Below are 14,778 nucleotides of genomic sequence, written 5' to 3'. Positions count from 1 at the left end.
TGAATAGTGTCCACATTTTAAGATTACCTCTCTATCCAGAGCAGTCTGAACAATACATGTTAGGAGGTATAATCTACTTTGCTTCATATACAGTTTAGAATACTAGTGTGATTTACTAAAAAGGAAACAAAAAAACTTTTGATGATCTGAAAGGAATACTTTGTAGAAAGCATCTAATTTAATCCCAAAAGCCTTTACATGGAAGAACATGACTCAAAGGATGATTTCTAAACCTTGTCCAGTATTAATAACATGTCTTTAAAGCAAAACATAGCCTTTTCAGCTTTCTGTTTAACCCTCAAAGAGAACTGAGTTAACAGAGAGAACAGTATCCTGACATCTCTTCTCAAAAACATTTCCTTAAGATTTTCTTATACTAAGATAAACCCACCTTGCCTCTATAACTGAGACATCCCCATGTTTTTAATATCAAATAATTTTGCTTTCTTAAGCACATTTTTTGTTTTTTAATCTTCACATCAAGAATTTCACATTATCTTTGGTCTCTGAGTCTGGTCATTTGTGAGTTCTTCAATAATGGTGTAAGTATAGACTTGTTTATATAGTTGCAAGTCATGTCTGACCCCAAGAACTGTAACCTCCCCGCCCAGGCTCCTCTGTCCATGGGATTTCCCGGGCAAGAATACTGGAGTGGGTTGCCATCTCCTTCTCCTGGGAATCTTCCTGACCAGGGATCGAGCCTGCATCTACTGCAGCGGCAGGCCGACTCTCTACCCCGTGACACCAGGGAAGCCCTAAGTGTAGACTAATCAGATATAAAAGATCTAAGAAATGAACCATTTTGATAAAATGATTCCTTTTATCAAAAGGCAGAAAAGTGTTAGAGTCAAATAACAACTTTTAAAAGTAGTTACGTAGGAAGATTCTATCCTTCATTTTCAAAGCACCTTTGGATTTTTTCCTTTGGGATGGCCTTTATAATTTACTAACACACAACAGATGAGCTTCATTCCTTGATAGTCACAGTTCCTTTTTGAAAAAATGCCAAACAGTGCACTCAGCCTAATCATTGACTTCACTTATTAGAAATATTGATAGGTCTTAAAGTGCTCAAAAAACTCAGTCTTCTTTCTTAACTTTCTGGTGGCCTGTGAAACTGTCAGGGATTCACTGTTTCTTGAAAGTCCCTTCACCAGAGGCTGCTTATCCGCTTCCCTCACTGGGTGGGGTGGGCTCCTCCTGCTCTCTGATGGATGACATTTCTCAGGCTGGTCCTAAGCATTTCCCCATTTTCCATCAATATTAACTATATAATTAGGGAAAAGGCTCTTCTGTTTTTTATCCTAAACCTCTCAGCAAGCTCTAATTGCTTATCAAAAGCTAGGTCCTAAATATGATATGAATATCGCCTGAAATGCTACATCTGGTTGAAGGTGCTCTAAGAGTTTGACATTAAGACCTGGTGATATCCTTGCTCTTAGTCTGACAATGCTAACCAGCCATTTGCGTTCTCCTTCTCCACCCATGCCATCCACTTAGTCAGTGAGTATCAGTTCAGTTCAGTCGCTCAGTCATTTCCGACTCTGCGACGCCGTGAACCGCAGCATGCCAGGCTCCTAGTCCATCACCAACTCCCAGACTTTACCCAAACTCATGTCCATGGAGTCAGTGATGCCATCCAGCTATCTCATCCTCTGTCGTCCCCTTCTCCTCCTGCCCTCAATCTTTCCCAGCGTCAGGGTCTTTTCCAATGAGTCAGCTCTTCACATCAGGTGGACAAAGTATTGGAGTTTCAACTTCCAATGAACACCCAGGACTGATCTCCTTTAGGATGGACTGATTGGATTTCCTTGCAGTCCAAGGGACTCTCTCAAGAGTCTTCTCCAACACCACAGTTCAAAAGCATCAATTCTTCGGCATTCAGCTTTCTTTATAGTCCAATGCTCACATCCATACATGACCACTGGAAAAACCATAGCCTTGACTAGACGGACCTTGTTGGCAAAATAATGTCTCTGCTTTTTAATATGCTGTCTAGGTTGGTCATAACTTTCCTTCCAAGCAGTAAGGGTCTTTTAATTTCATGACTACAATCACCATCTGCAGTGATTTTGGAGAAAATAAAATCTGCCACTGTTTCCACTGTTTCCCCATCTATTCACCATAAAGTGATGGGACCGGATGCCATGATCTTAGTTTTCTGAATGTTGAGCTTTAAGCCATCAGCTGCCTGTTCAGAATGTCTCATTTCTTCTCCTTTCCCACAACACTGCTCAGACCCTCATCACTGCCCAGGTCACATTAATTTAAAAGTTCACTAACTGACCTAGACCTCCATCCTAGTCTTCTTCCAAACCTCTCCTGCTCAAAATTTGTCAGCGATTCCCAAGTACCAAATGTAGTTTAAACTTCTCAGATACAATCAGAATCCACTAAGGCCTCTTTAACTACATTTCTCAATTCTCCCTTCCATAAGAGGAAAGAGGAAAGATACTGGTGACCAAGAGCCTATAGGAATCAAACAGATTCTCAGCTAAATGCTTTATATACAGTAATTAATCTTCACAACAACTTAGGGAATAAAAATGATTATCTCCATATGATGATCACTGAAATATGAACAGAATCTAGAAAGAGTTTAGAGAAAAAATACAAAGCTTAAAAACAGCTTAATAGTTTTTATTTAAATAACAGCAATGCCATTTAAAAATAGCATTTCTAACTGCTTATATAACTTTAATAATGGTAATAAAACATATTGCAAGCATTCAATAAAATCACCCTTATTGACCATAAGTATCTGAGGGCAAAAAAGGTATTTCAAGGCCACCATTAGAGTTCCAACTGTGACACGTAGTATGCCCTGCTCTATGACACAAAATATCACTTAGGACTAAGGAATAGCATTTTGAACTGTCAGCTCTAAAAGAAATAGAATGAACAATGGCCCTGAATTTCTCTAAGCCTCAATATTCTGAACTGTAAAATGGGAGAATGGTAGATAGATCACAGGTCAGGCTTACACCAGGGTCAACACACATAAAACAGTGATGTCTGGCATGTGGAAGAGGCCCACAAAGTCACAGTCATTATTTTGTTTCCAAATCAAAACTCTTAAAATTGACAGAGTTTGAATTCCTCAATTTTTATAAAAATCAAATAGTATAGTATTATAGTATAATATACCAGTGTAATACTGTAATGTTTCAGTTGTTATGTATTTAACGGGGCTTCCCAGGTGGCGCTTGTGGTAAAGAACCCAACCTGGGTTTGAGCCCTGGGTCGGGAAGATCCCCTGGAGGAGGGCATGGCAACGACTCTAGTATGCCTGCCTGGAGAATCCCATGGACGGAGGAGCCTGAATTACACAGAGATACGACACATCTTGTGGAGGAGGCAATGGCACCCCACTCCAGTACTCTTGCCCGGAAAATGCCATGGACGGAGGAGTCTGGTGGGCTGCAGTCCATGGGGTCAATAAGAATCGGACACGACTGAGTGATTCACTTTGACTTTCACTTTCATGCATTGGAGAAGGAAATGGCAACCCACTCCAGTGTTCTTGCCTGGAGAATCCCAGGGACGGGGGAGCCTGGTGGGCTGCCGTCTATGGGGTCGCACAGAGTCAGACACGACTGAAGCGACTTAGCAGTAGCGGCAGCATGACACATCTTGTAGACTATCTTATGAAAGTGACACGATAATGTAGTACTTCATGTACATGGCACAATTTTTAACTTTCTTTTCCCTGAAACTTATGAATATCGCAAGGGCTTCACAAATCCTTCACAACTATATTCCCAGTAAAGTAAGTACTCTTCAGTAACAGTATCTTGGAAAATAAGAGTAAAGGAAAAAAAGTTAAGAACAATACCAAGAGAAGTCACATTCTGGTCACTGGAAAGGCTGACGGCTGAATGAGCCGAAGGAAGCACATAGGTCTTCTGGCGAGGGTAAGTTTCTGTTACTGAAATCTCTTCTTTGTCCCTCTGATCTTCTTTATTCATATAAGTCAGGAAGTGCATTAATCCAGAGAATATATATTACAATAAAAAGAAAATAATGATAATGGGAAAAAAATCACATGGAAAAGACATTCTGGTAACTTTCTTACTGCATAATAAAATAATTTAATACAGTATTAAGTTTAAACTGTCTCATAGTAAGAAAATTTATTATCTACTACTAAATTTATTATCAACTTCAGAAAACACAACAGATGGAGCTGCAGTGAATAGGCCCATTACCTGTATAAAACAACGAAGAAATGGTGAATTAAAAAAAAAGCATACACAACCAATCAAACTTGTAAATAAAATAAGTCTCCTGGTGTCGTAAAATAAAAAGGAATTCAAATCTGGGCACTAAATGGACAATGCTGCTGGTATAGCCCGAGGAGGAACAGGAGACCTGGTTCCTGCAGACACAGTGACAGGAAGTGAGAACGCTGAAGGACAGTTCTGTCCATAAAGTGGGGATAAGAAAAATTCTGCCCTAGAGAAACAGCAAACTTTTTTATCTCCCTGGGTAGTGGATGGGAAAAAACAAAAGTTAACTCTGAGAAAACAGACACCCACCCCTGTCTTGCTATACTACAGGCAGGTGTGGGATCTGAATTTATACTATCTATGTGGTACAGCAACTCCAAGCCAAAAAAATGATCATAAAACCGTGTCCCCACTTTTTTCTACTTCAGTAATAGCAAGAAGAAAATAACAAAATCATGCCAAAGAAAAAATACACAACCTAACAGAACTACCCCGCTAAATAAGCTCCGTATAAAAAATTACAACTCACACAAAAGAATAAGCAGCCCAGAGCATCAGTATACACATCTGACAACTGAAAATATGCAAACACAAAATAAAATAATCTGAAAGGGCATAAAATATTACTAAAATGTTTAAACTGATAAAATAAGGTATAGAAACCACAGTAAAAGAAAAGGACAGTACATCCAAAGAACAGAGAGATTTGAAAAAGAAAGAAATCTTCTGGACATTAAGAAGGTAGTCACCAAAATTAAAATCCTACAGCAAAGAAGACACAGCAGGAGAGAGAATGAGTGGACTAAGAGAAAGAGTTCTAAGGAAATATTCTGGAGCACATCATTGAGAGAAAAGGGAGACCCTGAGGGTGGTTAGGAGACAGGGAATAGACTGAGAAGTCCCAGCACACCTCTAACAAGAGCTTTAGAAAAAGCAATACTCCAAAAGAAACCAGGTAAGACTTCCCAGTGTTAAAACTGCAAATTAACAAGCCATTCCTACTCCCATATAGAATAAATAGAAGGAATTATACACCTAGACACACTGTTTCAACATGCAAAATAAACCAAAAATAAAGATGAAAACTGTAAAAGTGATCAGAGATAAAACAACAGCAATTTAGACATCACATGGGTATTATACACTCAGCAATTAGAAATGTCAATGGAAAAATGGAATAATATCTTAAAAGACTGAGGGAAAGATAAGCAGCAACCTAGCATTCTGATCTCAGCTGTAAGCCATCACTCACACACTGCAGTAAAATTACAACTATTTTCAAAGACTGGGAGAACTGGCTACTGACAGACTCTAGTTGAAAGAACTAATACAGGAAGGAGGAAGGAAACAGTCCTCAACGAAGTGGATGCAAGCAGCAACTCTGGCAATAACCGCACAAAACAGAAAATGCCAGACTGCACCTTGGGGAATGATGACAAGGATTATTTGATGAAACCTGTGTTTTTGTTTAATATACTTATTTTTTACATATGTACATCATTCAGTTTACAATGTTTTTGAAAAAAAGAAGCGACTGAGGGGAAATAAATTGGCAAACATGCTGATAAATTCAAATTAGTACAGACATATAGAAATAAAAGACAAAGGAGACTAAGTGGGCAGGTTAAAAATAAGGTACAGATCTAAAATATTAGAAAACAGTATCAGAGAAGATGTGAAGAGGCATGTGTGTATGTGTGCAGAGTCATGTGCAAATCTTTGCAAACCCATGGACTGCAGCACGCCAGGTTCCTCTGTCCAAGAAATTTTCCAGGCAGCAATACTAGAGTGGGTTGGCATTTCCTCCTCCAGGGGATCTTCCTGGCCAAGGATTGAACCTGCATCTCCAGTGTCCCCTGTATTAGCAGGCGGATTCTTTACCACTGAGCCCCTGGAATACCAGTGTTAAAAGCTCTAACATAAGACCTTATGTTGCTTGTGAGGTAAATATATTCATCTCAACACTCAATTCTGAATGTTGAAAATTGAAGAATATGTCCTAAGGGAATAAAAATAGAATGTATAATTTCTGAACAAATAGAGGGGGAAAGAGTGGATACAGAAAACTCAATCCAATAGAAGGAAAGAAAAAAGGACAAAAAGTACACAAAAGAGAGAGTAAACAGGAAGCACAAAATAATAGAAGTAAGCACAAATGTATCAGTAATCACAATAAATAACTGCTTATATCTTATAATTAAAACACAAAGTATATAATTATTTGAAGAATGAAATCTAGCCATATTTGCTGAACACATCTATAACACAGCCACTCATCTTGAAAGTAAAGGGATGTCTAATGACAGGAAATAAAGGGAACAGAAGAACGTAAATGACACCACAGAGACGCAATTAACAAAATGTAGACCCTGAAAAATACTTCAGGACGAACAACCAAGTTTCTTCAACAATAAACTAGAAGGGGAAAAAGAGAGAAAAAAAGAGGAACCCAGAAATTAAAAGAGAATTATAAGCCATCAACCAAATGCCATGTATGGACCTTATCTGGACTCCAACTAGACCAAATAAACTATTTTTTAAAATGAGCCAACTGGCAATAGTTGAACACTTATTAGGTACATGACAATATCAAGACTTTTTTAAAAAAAGAGGTGATAATGTTGTTATTATTTTTAAAATAGACCTTGTCTTTTAGAGAATGTTAAAATACTTATGGATAAAATAACGTGTTGTCTGGAATTTGCTTTAAAATAATTCAGGAAAAGGTAGAAAGTGTGGGTGGGATATATAAAACAGGACTGGCTGTGGGTTGATGCTTGTAAAGGTGATTGTTGGGGACATGAAGGTTAATTACACTATTTTGTCTTCTACTGAACTATGCCGGAAACGTACCATTAACATTTTTAATAAAAAGTATCAAAAAAGATATACCAGGCAAAAGCAAACAGAAATGGACATATTCAACAAAATTGACTTTGAGCCTAAACAACATTATTGAGAATAAAGATAGTCATTACTTAATAATATTTTACTCAATCGTGTCCGACTCTTTGCGACTCCATGGACTGCAGCACGCCAGGCTTCCCTGTCCATCACTAACTCCAGGAACTTACTCAAACTCATGTCCATCGAGTCGGTGATGCCATCCAACCATCTCATCCTCTGTCATCTCCTTCTCCTCCTGACCTCAATCTTTCCCAACATCAGTTCAGTTCAGTTCAGTTGCTCAGTCGTGTCCAACTCTTTGCGACCCCATGAATCGCAGCATGCCAGGCCTCACTGTCCATCACCAACTCCCGGAGTCTACCCAAACGTATGTCCATCGAGTAGGTGATGCCATCCAGCCATCTCATCCTCTGTCATCCCCTTCTTCTGCCCCCAATCCTTCCCAGCATTAGGGTCTTTTCCAATGAGTCAACTCGTCGCATGAGGTGGCCAAAGTATTGGAGTTTCAGCTTCAACATCAGTTCTTCCAATGAATGCCCAGAACTGATCTCCTTTGGGATGGACTGGTTGGATCTTCTTGCAGTCCAAGGGACTCTCAAGAGTCTTCATAGCACCACAGTTCAAAAGCATCAGTTCTTCAGTGCTCAGCTTTCTTTATAGTCCAACTCTCACATCCATACGTGACCACAGGAAAAACCAGAGCTTTGACTAGACGGACCTTTGTTGGCAAAGTAATATCTCTGCTTTTTAATATGCTGTCTAGGCTGGTCCTAACTTTTCTTCCAAGGAGCAAGTGTCTTTTAATTTCCTGGCTGCAGTCACCATCTGCAGTGATTTTGGAGCCCCCCAAAATAAGGTCTCTCACTGTTTCCATTGTTTCCCCATCAATTTGCCATGAAGTGATGGGACCAGATGCCATGATCTCAGTTTTCTGAATGTTGAGTTTTAAGCAAACTTTTTGGAATGGGTGAATTTAACTCACATGACCATTATATCTACTACTGTGGGCAAGAATCCCTTAGAAGAAATGGAGTAGCCATCATAGTCAACAAAAGAATCCGAAATGCAGTACTTGGATGCAATCTCAAAAACAACAGAATGATCTCTGTTCATTTCCAAGGCAAACCATTCAATATCACAGTAATCCAAGTCTATGCCCTGACCAGTAATGCTGAAGAAGCTGAAGTTGAACGGTTCTATGAAGACCTATAAGACCTTCTAGAACTAATACCCAAAAATGATGTTCTTTTCATTATAGGGAACTGGACTGCAAAAGTAGGAAGTCAAAAGATACCTGGAGAACCAGGCAAATCTGGCTTTGGAGTACAAAATGAAGCAGGTCAAAGGCTAACAAGAGTTTTGCCAAGAGAACACACTAGTCATAGCAAACACATTCTTCCAACAACACAAGGGAAGACTCTACACATGGACATCACCAGATGGTCAATACTAAAATCAGACTGATAATATTCTTTGCAGTCAAAGATGGAGAAGCTTTATACAGTCAGCAAAAACAAGACTGGGAGCTGACTGTGGCTCAGATCATGAACTCCTGATTGCCAAATTCAGACTTAAATTGAAGAAAGTAGGGAAAACCACTAGATCATTCAGGTATGACCTAAATCAAATCCCTTACAATTATACAATGAAAATGACAAATAGATTCAAGGGATTAGATCTGATAGACAGAGTGCCTGAAGAACTATGGACAGAGGTTTGTGACACTGTACAGGAGGCAGTGATCAAGACCATTCCCAAGAAAAAGGAATACAAAAAGGCAAAATGGTTGTCTGAGAAGGTCTTACAAATTGCTGAGAAAAGAAGAGAAGCTAAAGACAAAGGAGAAAAGGAAAGATATATCCATTTGAATACAGAGTTCCAAAGAACAGCAAGGAGAGATAAGAAAGCCTTCCTCAGTGATCAATGCAAAAAAATAGAGGAAAACAATAAGATGGGAAAGACTAGAGATCTCTTCAAGAAAATTATAGAGATACCAAGGGAATATTTCATGCAAAGACAGGCACAATAAAGGACAGAAATGATATGGACCTAACAGAAGCAGAAGATATTAAGAAGAGGTGGCAAGAATACACAGAGAACTGTACAAAAAAGATCTTCATGACCCAGATAACCACGATGGTGTGATCACTCACCTGGAGCCAGACATCCAGGAATGTGAAGTCAAGTGGGCCTTAGGAACATCACTATGAACAAAGCTAGTGGAGGTGATGGAATTCCAGTTGAGCTATTTCAAATCCTAAAAGATGATGCTGGGAAAGTGCTGCACTCAATATGCCAGCATATTTGGAAAACTCAGCAGTGGCCACAGGACTGGAAAAGGTCAGTTTTCATTCCAATCCCAAAGAAAGCCAATGCCAAAGTACGTTCAAACTACCACACAATTGTACTCATCTCACACGCTAGCAAAGTAATGCTCAAACTTCTCCAAGCCAGGATTCAAAAGTACGTGAACTGTGAACTTCCAGATGTTCAAGCTGGATTTAGAAAAGGCAGAGGAACCAGAGATCAAATTGCCAACATCTGATGGATCATCAAAAAAGCAAGAGAGTTCCAGAAAAACATCTACTTCTACTTTATTGACTATGCCAAAGCCTTTGACTGTGTGGATCACAACACACTGGAAAATTCTTAAAAAAGATGGGAATTCCAGACCACCTGACCTGCCTCCTGAGAAATCTGTTATGCAGGTCAAGAAGCTACAGTTAGAACTAGACATGAAACAACAGACTGGTTCCAAATCGGGAAAGGAGTATGTCAAGGCTGTATACTTAATGATAAAACAGATAAAATTCAAGAAAAGTAACCATCATTAACTATATTCATTTTACAACATAGCCTAAACTACATAAGATATACCCATAGCCTGAAGCACATAATATATACCCAGTTGAATGCAGAGTTCCAAAGAATAGCTAGGAAAGATAAGAAAGCCTTTTTAAGTGAACAATGCAAAGAAATAATAGAACACAACTCAAAGGGAAAAACTAAAGATCTCTTCAAGAAAACTGGAGATATCAAGGGAACATTTCATGCAAAGATGGTCATGATAAAGGACAGAAATATTAAGGACCTAACAGAAGCAGAAGAGATTAAGAAGAGGTGCATAGAATACATAGAAGAACTGTACAAAAAAGTCTTAATGACTTGAATTACCACAAGGCTGTGGTCACTCACCTAGAGACAGACATCCTGTAGTGTGAAGTTAAATGAACCTTAGGAAGCATTAGTACAAACAAAACCAGTGGAGGTGATGGAATTCCAGCTGAGATATTTCAAATCCTAAAAGCTGATATTGTTAAAGCGATGCACTCAATATGTCAACAAATTTGGAAAAGCCAGCAGTGGCCACAGGACTGAAAAAGGTCAGTTTTTATTCCAAACCCAAAGAAAGGCAATCCCAAAGAATGTCCCAACTACCAAACAGTTGCACTCATCTCACATGCTAGCAAGGCAATTCTCAAAATCCTTCATGCTAGGCTTTAACAGTACGTGAACTGAGAACTTCCAGATGTATAAGCTGGATTTAGAAAAGGCAGAGGAACCAGAGATCAAGTTGCCAACATTCACTGGATCATAGAAAAAGCAAGGGAATTCCAGGAAAATATCTATTTCTGCTTCATTGACTACACTAAAGTCTTTGACTTTGTGGATCACAACAAACTGTGGAAAACTCTTAAAGAGATGGGAATACCAGACCACCTTATCTGTCTCCCTGAGAAACCTGTATGCAGGTCAAGAAGCAACAGTTAGAACTGGTTCCAAATTGGGAAAGGAGTATATCAAGGCTGTATATTGTCACCCTGCGTATTTAACTTATATGCAGAATGCATCATGTGAAATGTCAGGCTGGATGAAGCACAAGCTGGAATCAATATTGCCGGGAGAAATATCAATAACCTCAGATATGCAGATAACACCACCCTTATGTCAGAAAGCAAAGAAGAACTAAAGAGCCTCTTGATGAAAGTGAAAGATGAGAGTGAAAAAGTTGGCTTAAAACTCAACATTCAGAAAACTAAGATCATGGCAACTGGTCCCAACACTTCATGGCAAATAGATGGAGAAACAATGGAAACAGAGAGAGCCTTTATTTTGCGGGGCTCCAAAATTACTGCAGATGGTGACTGCAGCCATGAAATTAAAAGATGCTTGCTCCTTGGAAGAAAAGCTATGAGAAAGCTAGACAGCATATTCAAAAGCAGGGATATCACTTTGCTGACAAAGGTCTGCATAGTCAAAGCAATCGCTTTTCCAGCAGTCATATGTGGATATGAAAGTTGGAGCATATAAGAAGGCTAAGTGCCAAAGAATTGACTCTTTTGATCATGGTGCTGGAGAAGACTCTTTGAGAGTCCATTGGAAAGCAAGGAGATCAAACCAGTCAATCCTAAATGAAATCAAACTGAATATTCACTGAAAGGACTAATGCTGAAGCTGAAGTCTGAAAGTTTGGCCACCTGATGTGAAGAGCCGACTCATTAGATAAGACCCTGACACTAGGAAAGATTGAGGGCAGGAGGAGAAGGGGGTGACGACAGAGGATGAGATGGTTAGCATAATCAACTCAATGGACACGAGTCTGAGCTAACTCTGTGTGATAGAGAAGAACAGGGATGCCTGGCATGCTGCAGTCCATGGGGTGGCAAAGAGTCAGACATGAGCTGGTGACTGAACAACAACAAAAAAACAAGTACATAAAGAAACATTTAACAGAATTCCAAAGAGAAATAAACAATTCCAAATCATTGCAGGTAATTTTTAATGCGCCCTTCTGAACAGTATAATTTAGAAGTCTGACTATAATATATGTGTATGTGACTACACACACACACACACATCTCCTACATAAACAGAAAATGCTCACTCTTTTCAAATAAACAGAATATTTACAAAAACTGACTATATATCCTAAGCCTCAACTGAAATTTTAACAAATATCTAAGAGTGATATAAATTGGAAGAACTGATGCTGAAGCTGAAGCTTCAATACTTTGGCCACCTGATGCGAAGAACTGACTCACTGGAAAAGACCCTGATGCTGGGAAAGATTGAAGGCAGGAGGAGAAGGGGATGCCAGAGGATAAGATGGCTGGATGGCACCACCGACTCAATGGACATGTGTTTGAGCAAGCTCCAGGAGTTGGTGATGGACAGGGGAAGCCTGGTGTGCTGCAGTCCATGGGGTTACAAAGAGACAGACACGACTGAGCAACTAAGCTGAACTGAAGAATGATATTATCATACACTCATCTAATCACAATACAATGAAACTGGAAATAAATTACAAAAATATAGCCCAAGCCCCATAATATTTGGAAGCTAAAAAGTCTTTTTATGAGCTGAAGAATAAATCTTAATATAAATTGAATACCACCAAAAGATATAACAGCAGCACCCTTATCTGGGTCCTTGAATAAACATGTTCAGCCTCAAATGCATTTATTAGAAAAAAACAAAGTATGAAGTTAGGAAAAATCCCACAAAGGAAGCCTCCAAGAGCAGAAGAAATAATAAAGCTAAAGAGTAGAAATATGTGAAAAAGAACATTAAGAAACAATAAAGAGAATCAATAAACCAAACCCCGTTTTCTGGCAAAATGTATTAAACTGCTGACTAGACTAAATGAAAGAAAGAATATAGATACTAACAATCATAGATATAGTAAACATTTAAAAAAATACCCAAATTCTCATTCTTAAAATAAGAAATGCCAAAGCTTAATAACTTCACCGTTGCCAGGCCACTGAACCTGAACTTCAGGCTCCGGCTCCTCTGATGACCGCAGGCAGACACCACCTCAGCACAAGATCTGTGATTCTCAGTGGTCACGCAGCCAGTGGTGCGGAGTCACATAACCGCGGTCCAGCCCACACTGCCTCATTCTGGGGCAAAGGCCAGAGGAGGTCACGGCATCAGCTTCTCAGGAAATAAACTGGCCTGAGGTGGGGGCCCATTATGTTATCACAAAATGAATCCTCATCTAAAAATAAGGGGACCGATGGCTTCAGCTCACGTAAGAAGACTATTTCTGGCACACATACATCCTTCCCAAGAAAGGCTTCAGTCCCACCCTGGACCCCTCACAAACCTTCTTCAGAAATGCTAATGGTTTTTGAAGGGAATGTTTTTTCAGATTCAGGGCCAGAAGACAGTTCAATGGGACCCACAGGTTCAACCTATAGAAAAACATACACCACAAAATAATGGTTACAAATTTTATAGTCTGATTATTTCAAAACACCATAAATAATTTTACATAGGTTTTTCATATTTGCATTGGAAGAATGCAAATATGAAAGATAAAAGAAGAGGATTAAATCCAATATGAGTTAAATGGTGAGGTTTTTTAAAAGAGGAGTACATTTTTACTTATTTTGTATCTTAACCAATTTAACCTTTTAAGAAGCTCAGGAAAACTGCATCACAAATTTTAGAATGGGGAGGAATGTTAACTGCCATCAAGACAAAACTTTCCCTTTTATTTACACAGTTCACCTTTATTTTACTCATTTTTTAATTGAAGTATAATTGACTTACAATGTTATATTAGCTTCAGATGTATACTACAGTAATTCAATATTTTTATACACTACTCACCATATAAAGCTACACAACATTATTCACTATTCTCCCTGTGCTGTACATTGTATCACTGACTTATTTTTACAATTGGTAATTTGTACCTCTTAATCCCCTTCACCTATTTCACCCATCTCCCACCCACCTCTCTTCTGGCAACCACTGGTTTGTTCTCTGTGTCAATGAGTCTGTTTCTGTTTTGTGTTTCAGATAGTCTCTTCAGCAAAAAGTCTTGGGAAAACTGCTGCTACTGCTGCTAAGTCGCTTCAGTCGTGTCTGACTCTGTGCGACCCCATAGATGGCAGCCCACCAGGCTTCTCTGTCCATGGGATCTCCAGGCAAGAACACTGGAGTGGGTTGCCATTTCCTCCTCCAATGCATGAAAGTGGAAAGTGAAAGTGAAGTCACTCAGTTGTGTCCGACTCTTAGCGACCCCATGGACTGCAGCCTACCAGGCTCCTCCGTCCATGGGATTTTCCAGGCAAGAGTACTGGAGTGGGGTGCCATTGCCTTCTCCTGTTGGGAAAACTAGACAGCTCCATTTAAAAGAAGGAAACTAGACCATTTTCTTATTCCGTACACAAAATAAACTAAAAACTGTCTGTTGCTGTTTTTCAGTTACTAAGTTGTGTCAAGGCTGTATATTGTCACCGTGCTTATTTAACTTATATGCAGGGTACATCATGAGAAACGCTGGACTGGAAGAAGCACAAGCTGGAATCAAGATTGCCGGGAGAAATATCAATAACCTCAGATATGCAGATGACACCACCCTTATAGCAGAAAGTGAAGAGGAACAGAGTGAAAAAGTTGGCTTAAAGCTCAACATTCAGAAAACGAAGATCATGGCATCTGGTCCCATCACTTCATGGCAAATAGATGGGGAAACAGTGGAAACAGTGTCAGACTTTATTTTTGGGGGCTCCAAAATCACTGCAGATGGTGACTGCAGCCATGAAATTAAAAGACGCTTACTCCTTGGAAGGAAAGTTATGACCAACCTAGATAGCATATTCAAAAGCAGAGAGACATTACTTTACCA

The 14,778-nt window shown here is 39.3% G+C and overlaps 1 protein-coding gene across 8 annotated transcripts in view; it reads right to left on the bottom strand.

Moving 5' to 3' along the window:
* Positions 1-14,778, bottom strand: part of CPLANE1 (ciliogenesis and planar polarity effector 1) — a 115,718-nt gene that overhangs the window by 23,024 nt on the left and 77,916 nt on the right. For 6 of the 8 annotated variants that reach the window (XM_025270597.3, XM_025270592.3, XM_025270596.3 and 3 more), the window contains exons 44-45: positions 13,246-13,333; positions 3,836-3,958 (exon numbers count right to left, since the gene is read on the bottom strand). In XM_025270597.3, the coding sequence (XP_025126382.2) occupies positions 3,836-3,958; positions 13,246-13,333 (211 nt within the window). Of the gene's footprint in view, positions 1-3,835; positions 3,959-12,579; positions 13,138-13,245; positions 13,334-14,778 lie in introns of those variants that run through there. The other 2 variants (XM_025270594.3, XM_044932726.2) reach the window with 2 other exon arrangements.

This window comes from Bubalus bubalis, chromosome 19 (genome assembly GCF_019923935.1).
Source record: "Bubalus bubalis isolate 160015118507 breed Murrah chromosome 19, NDDB_SH_1, whole genome shotgun sequence".
Lineage (NCBI taxonomy): Eukaryota > Metazoa > Chordata > Mammalia > Artiodactyla > Bovidae > Bubalus > Bubalus bubalis.
Note: the sequence above shows the minus strand (reverse complement) of the source record. Positions and strands in the feature narration are given on the sequence as shown.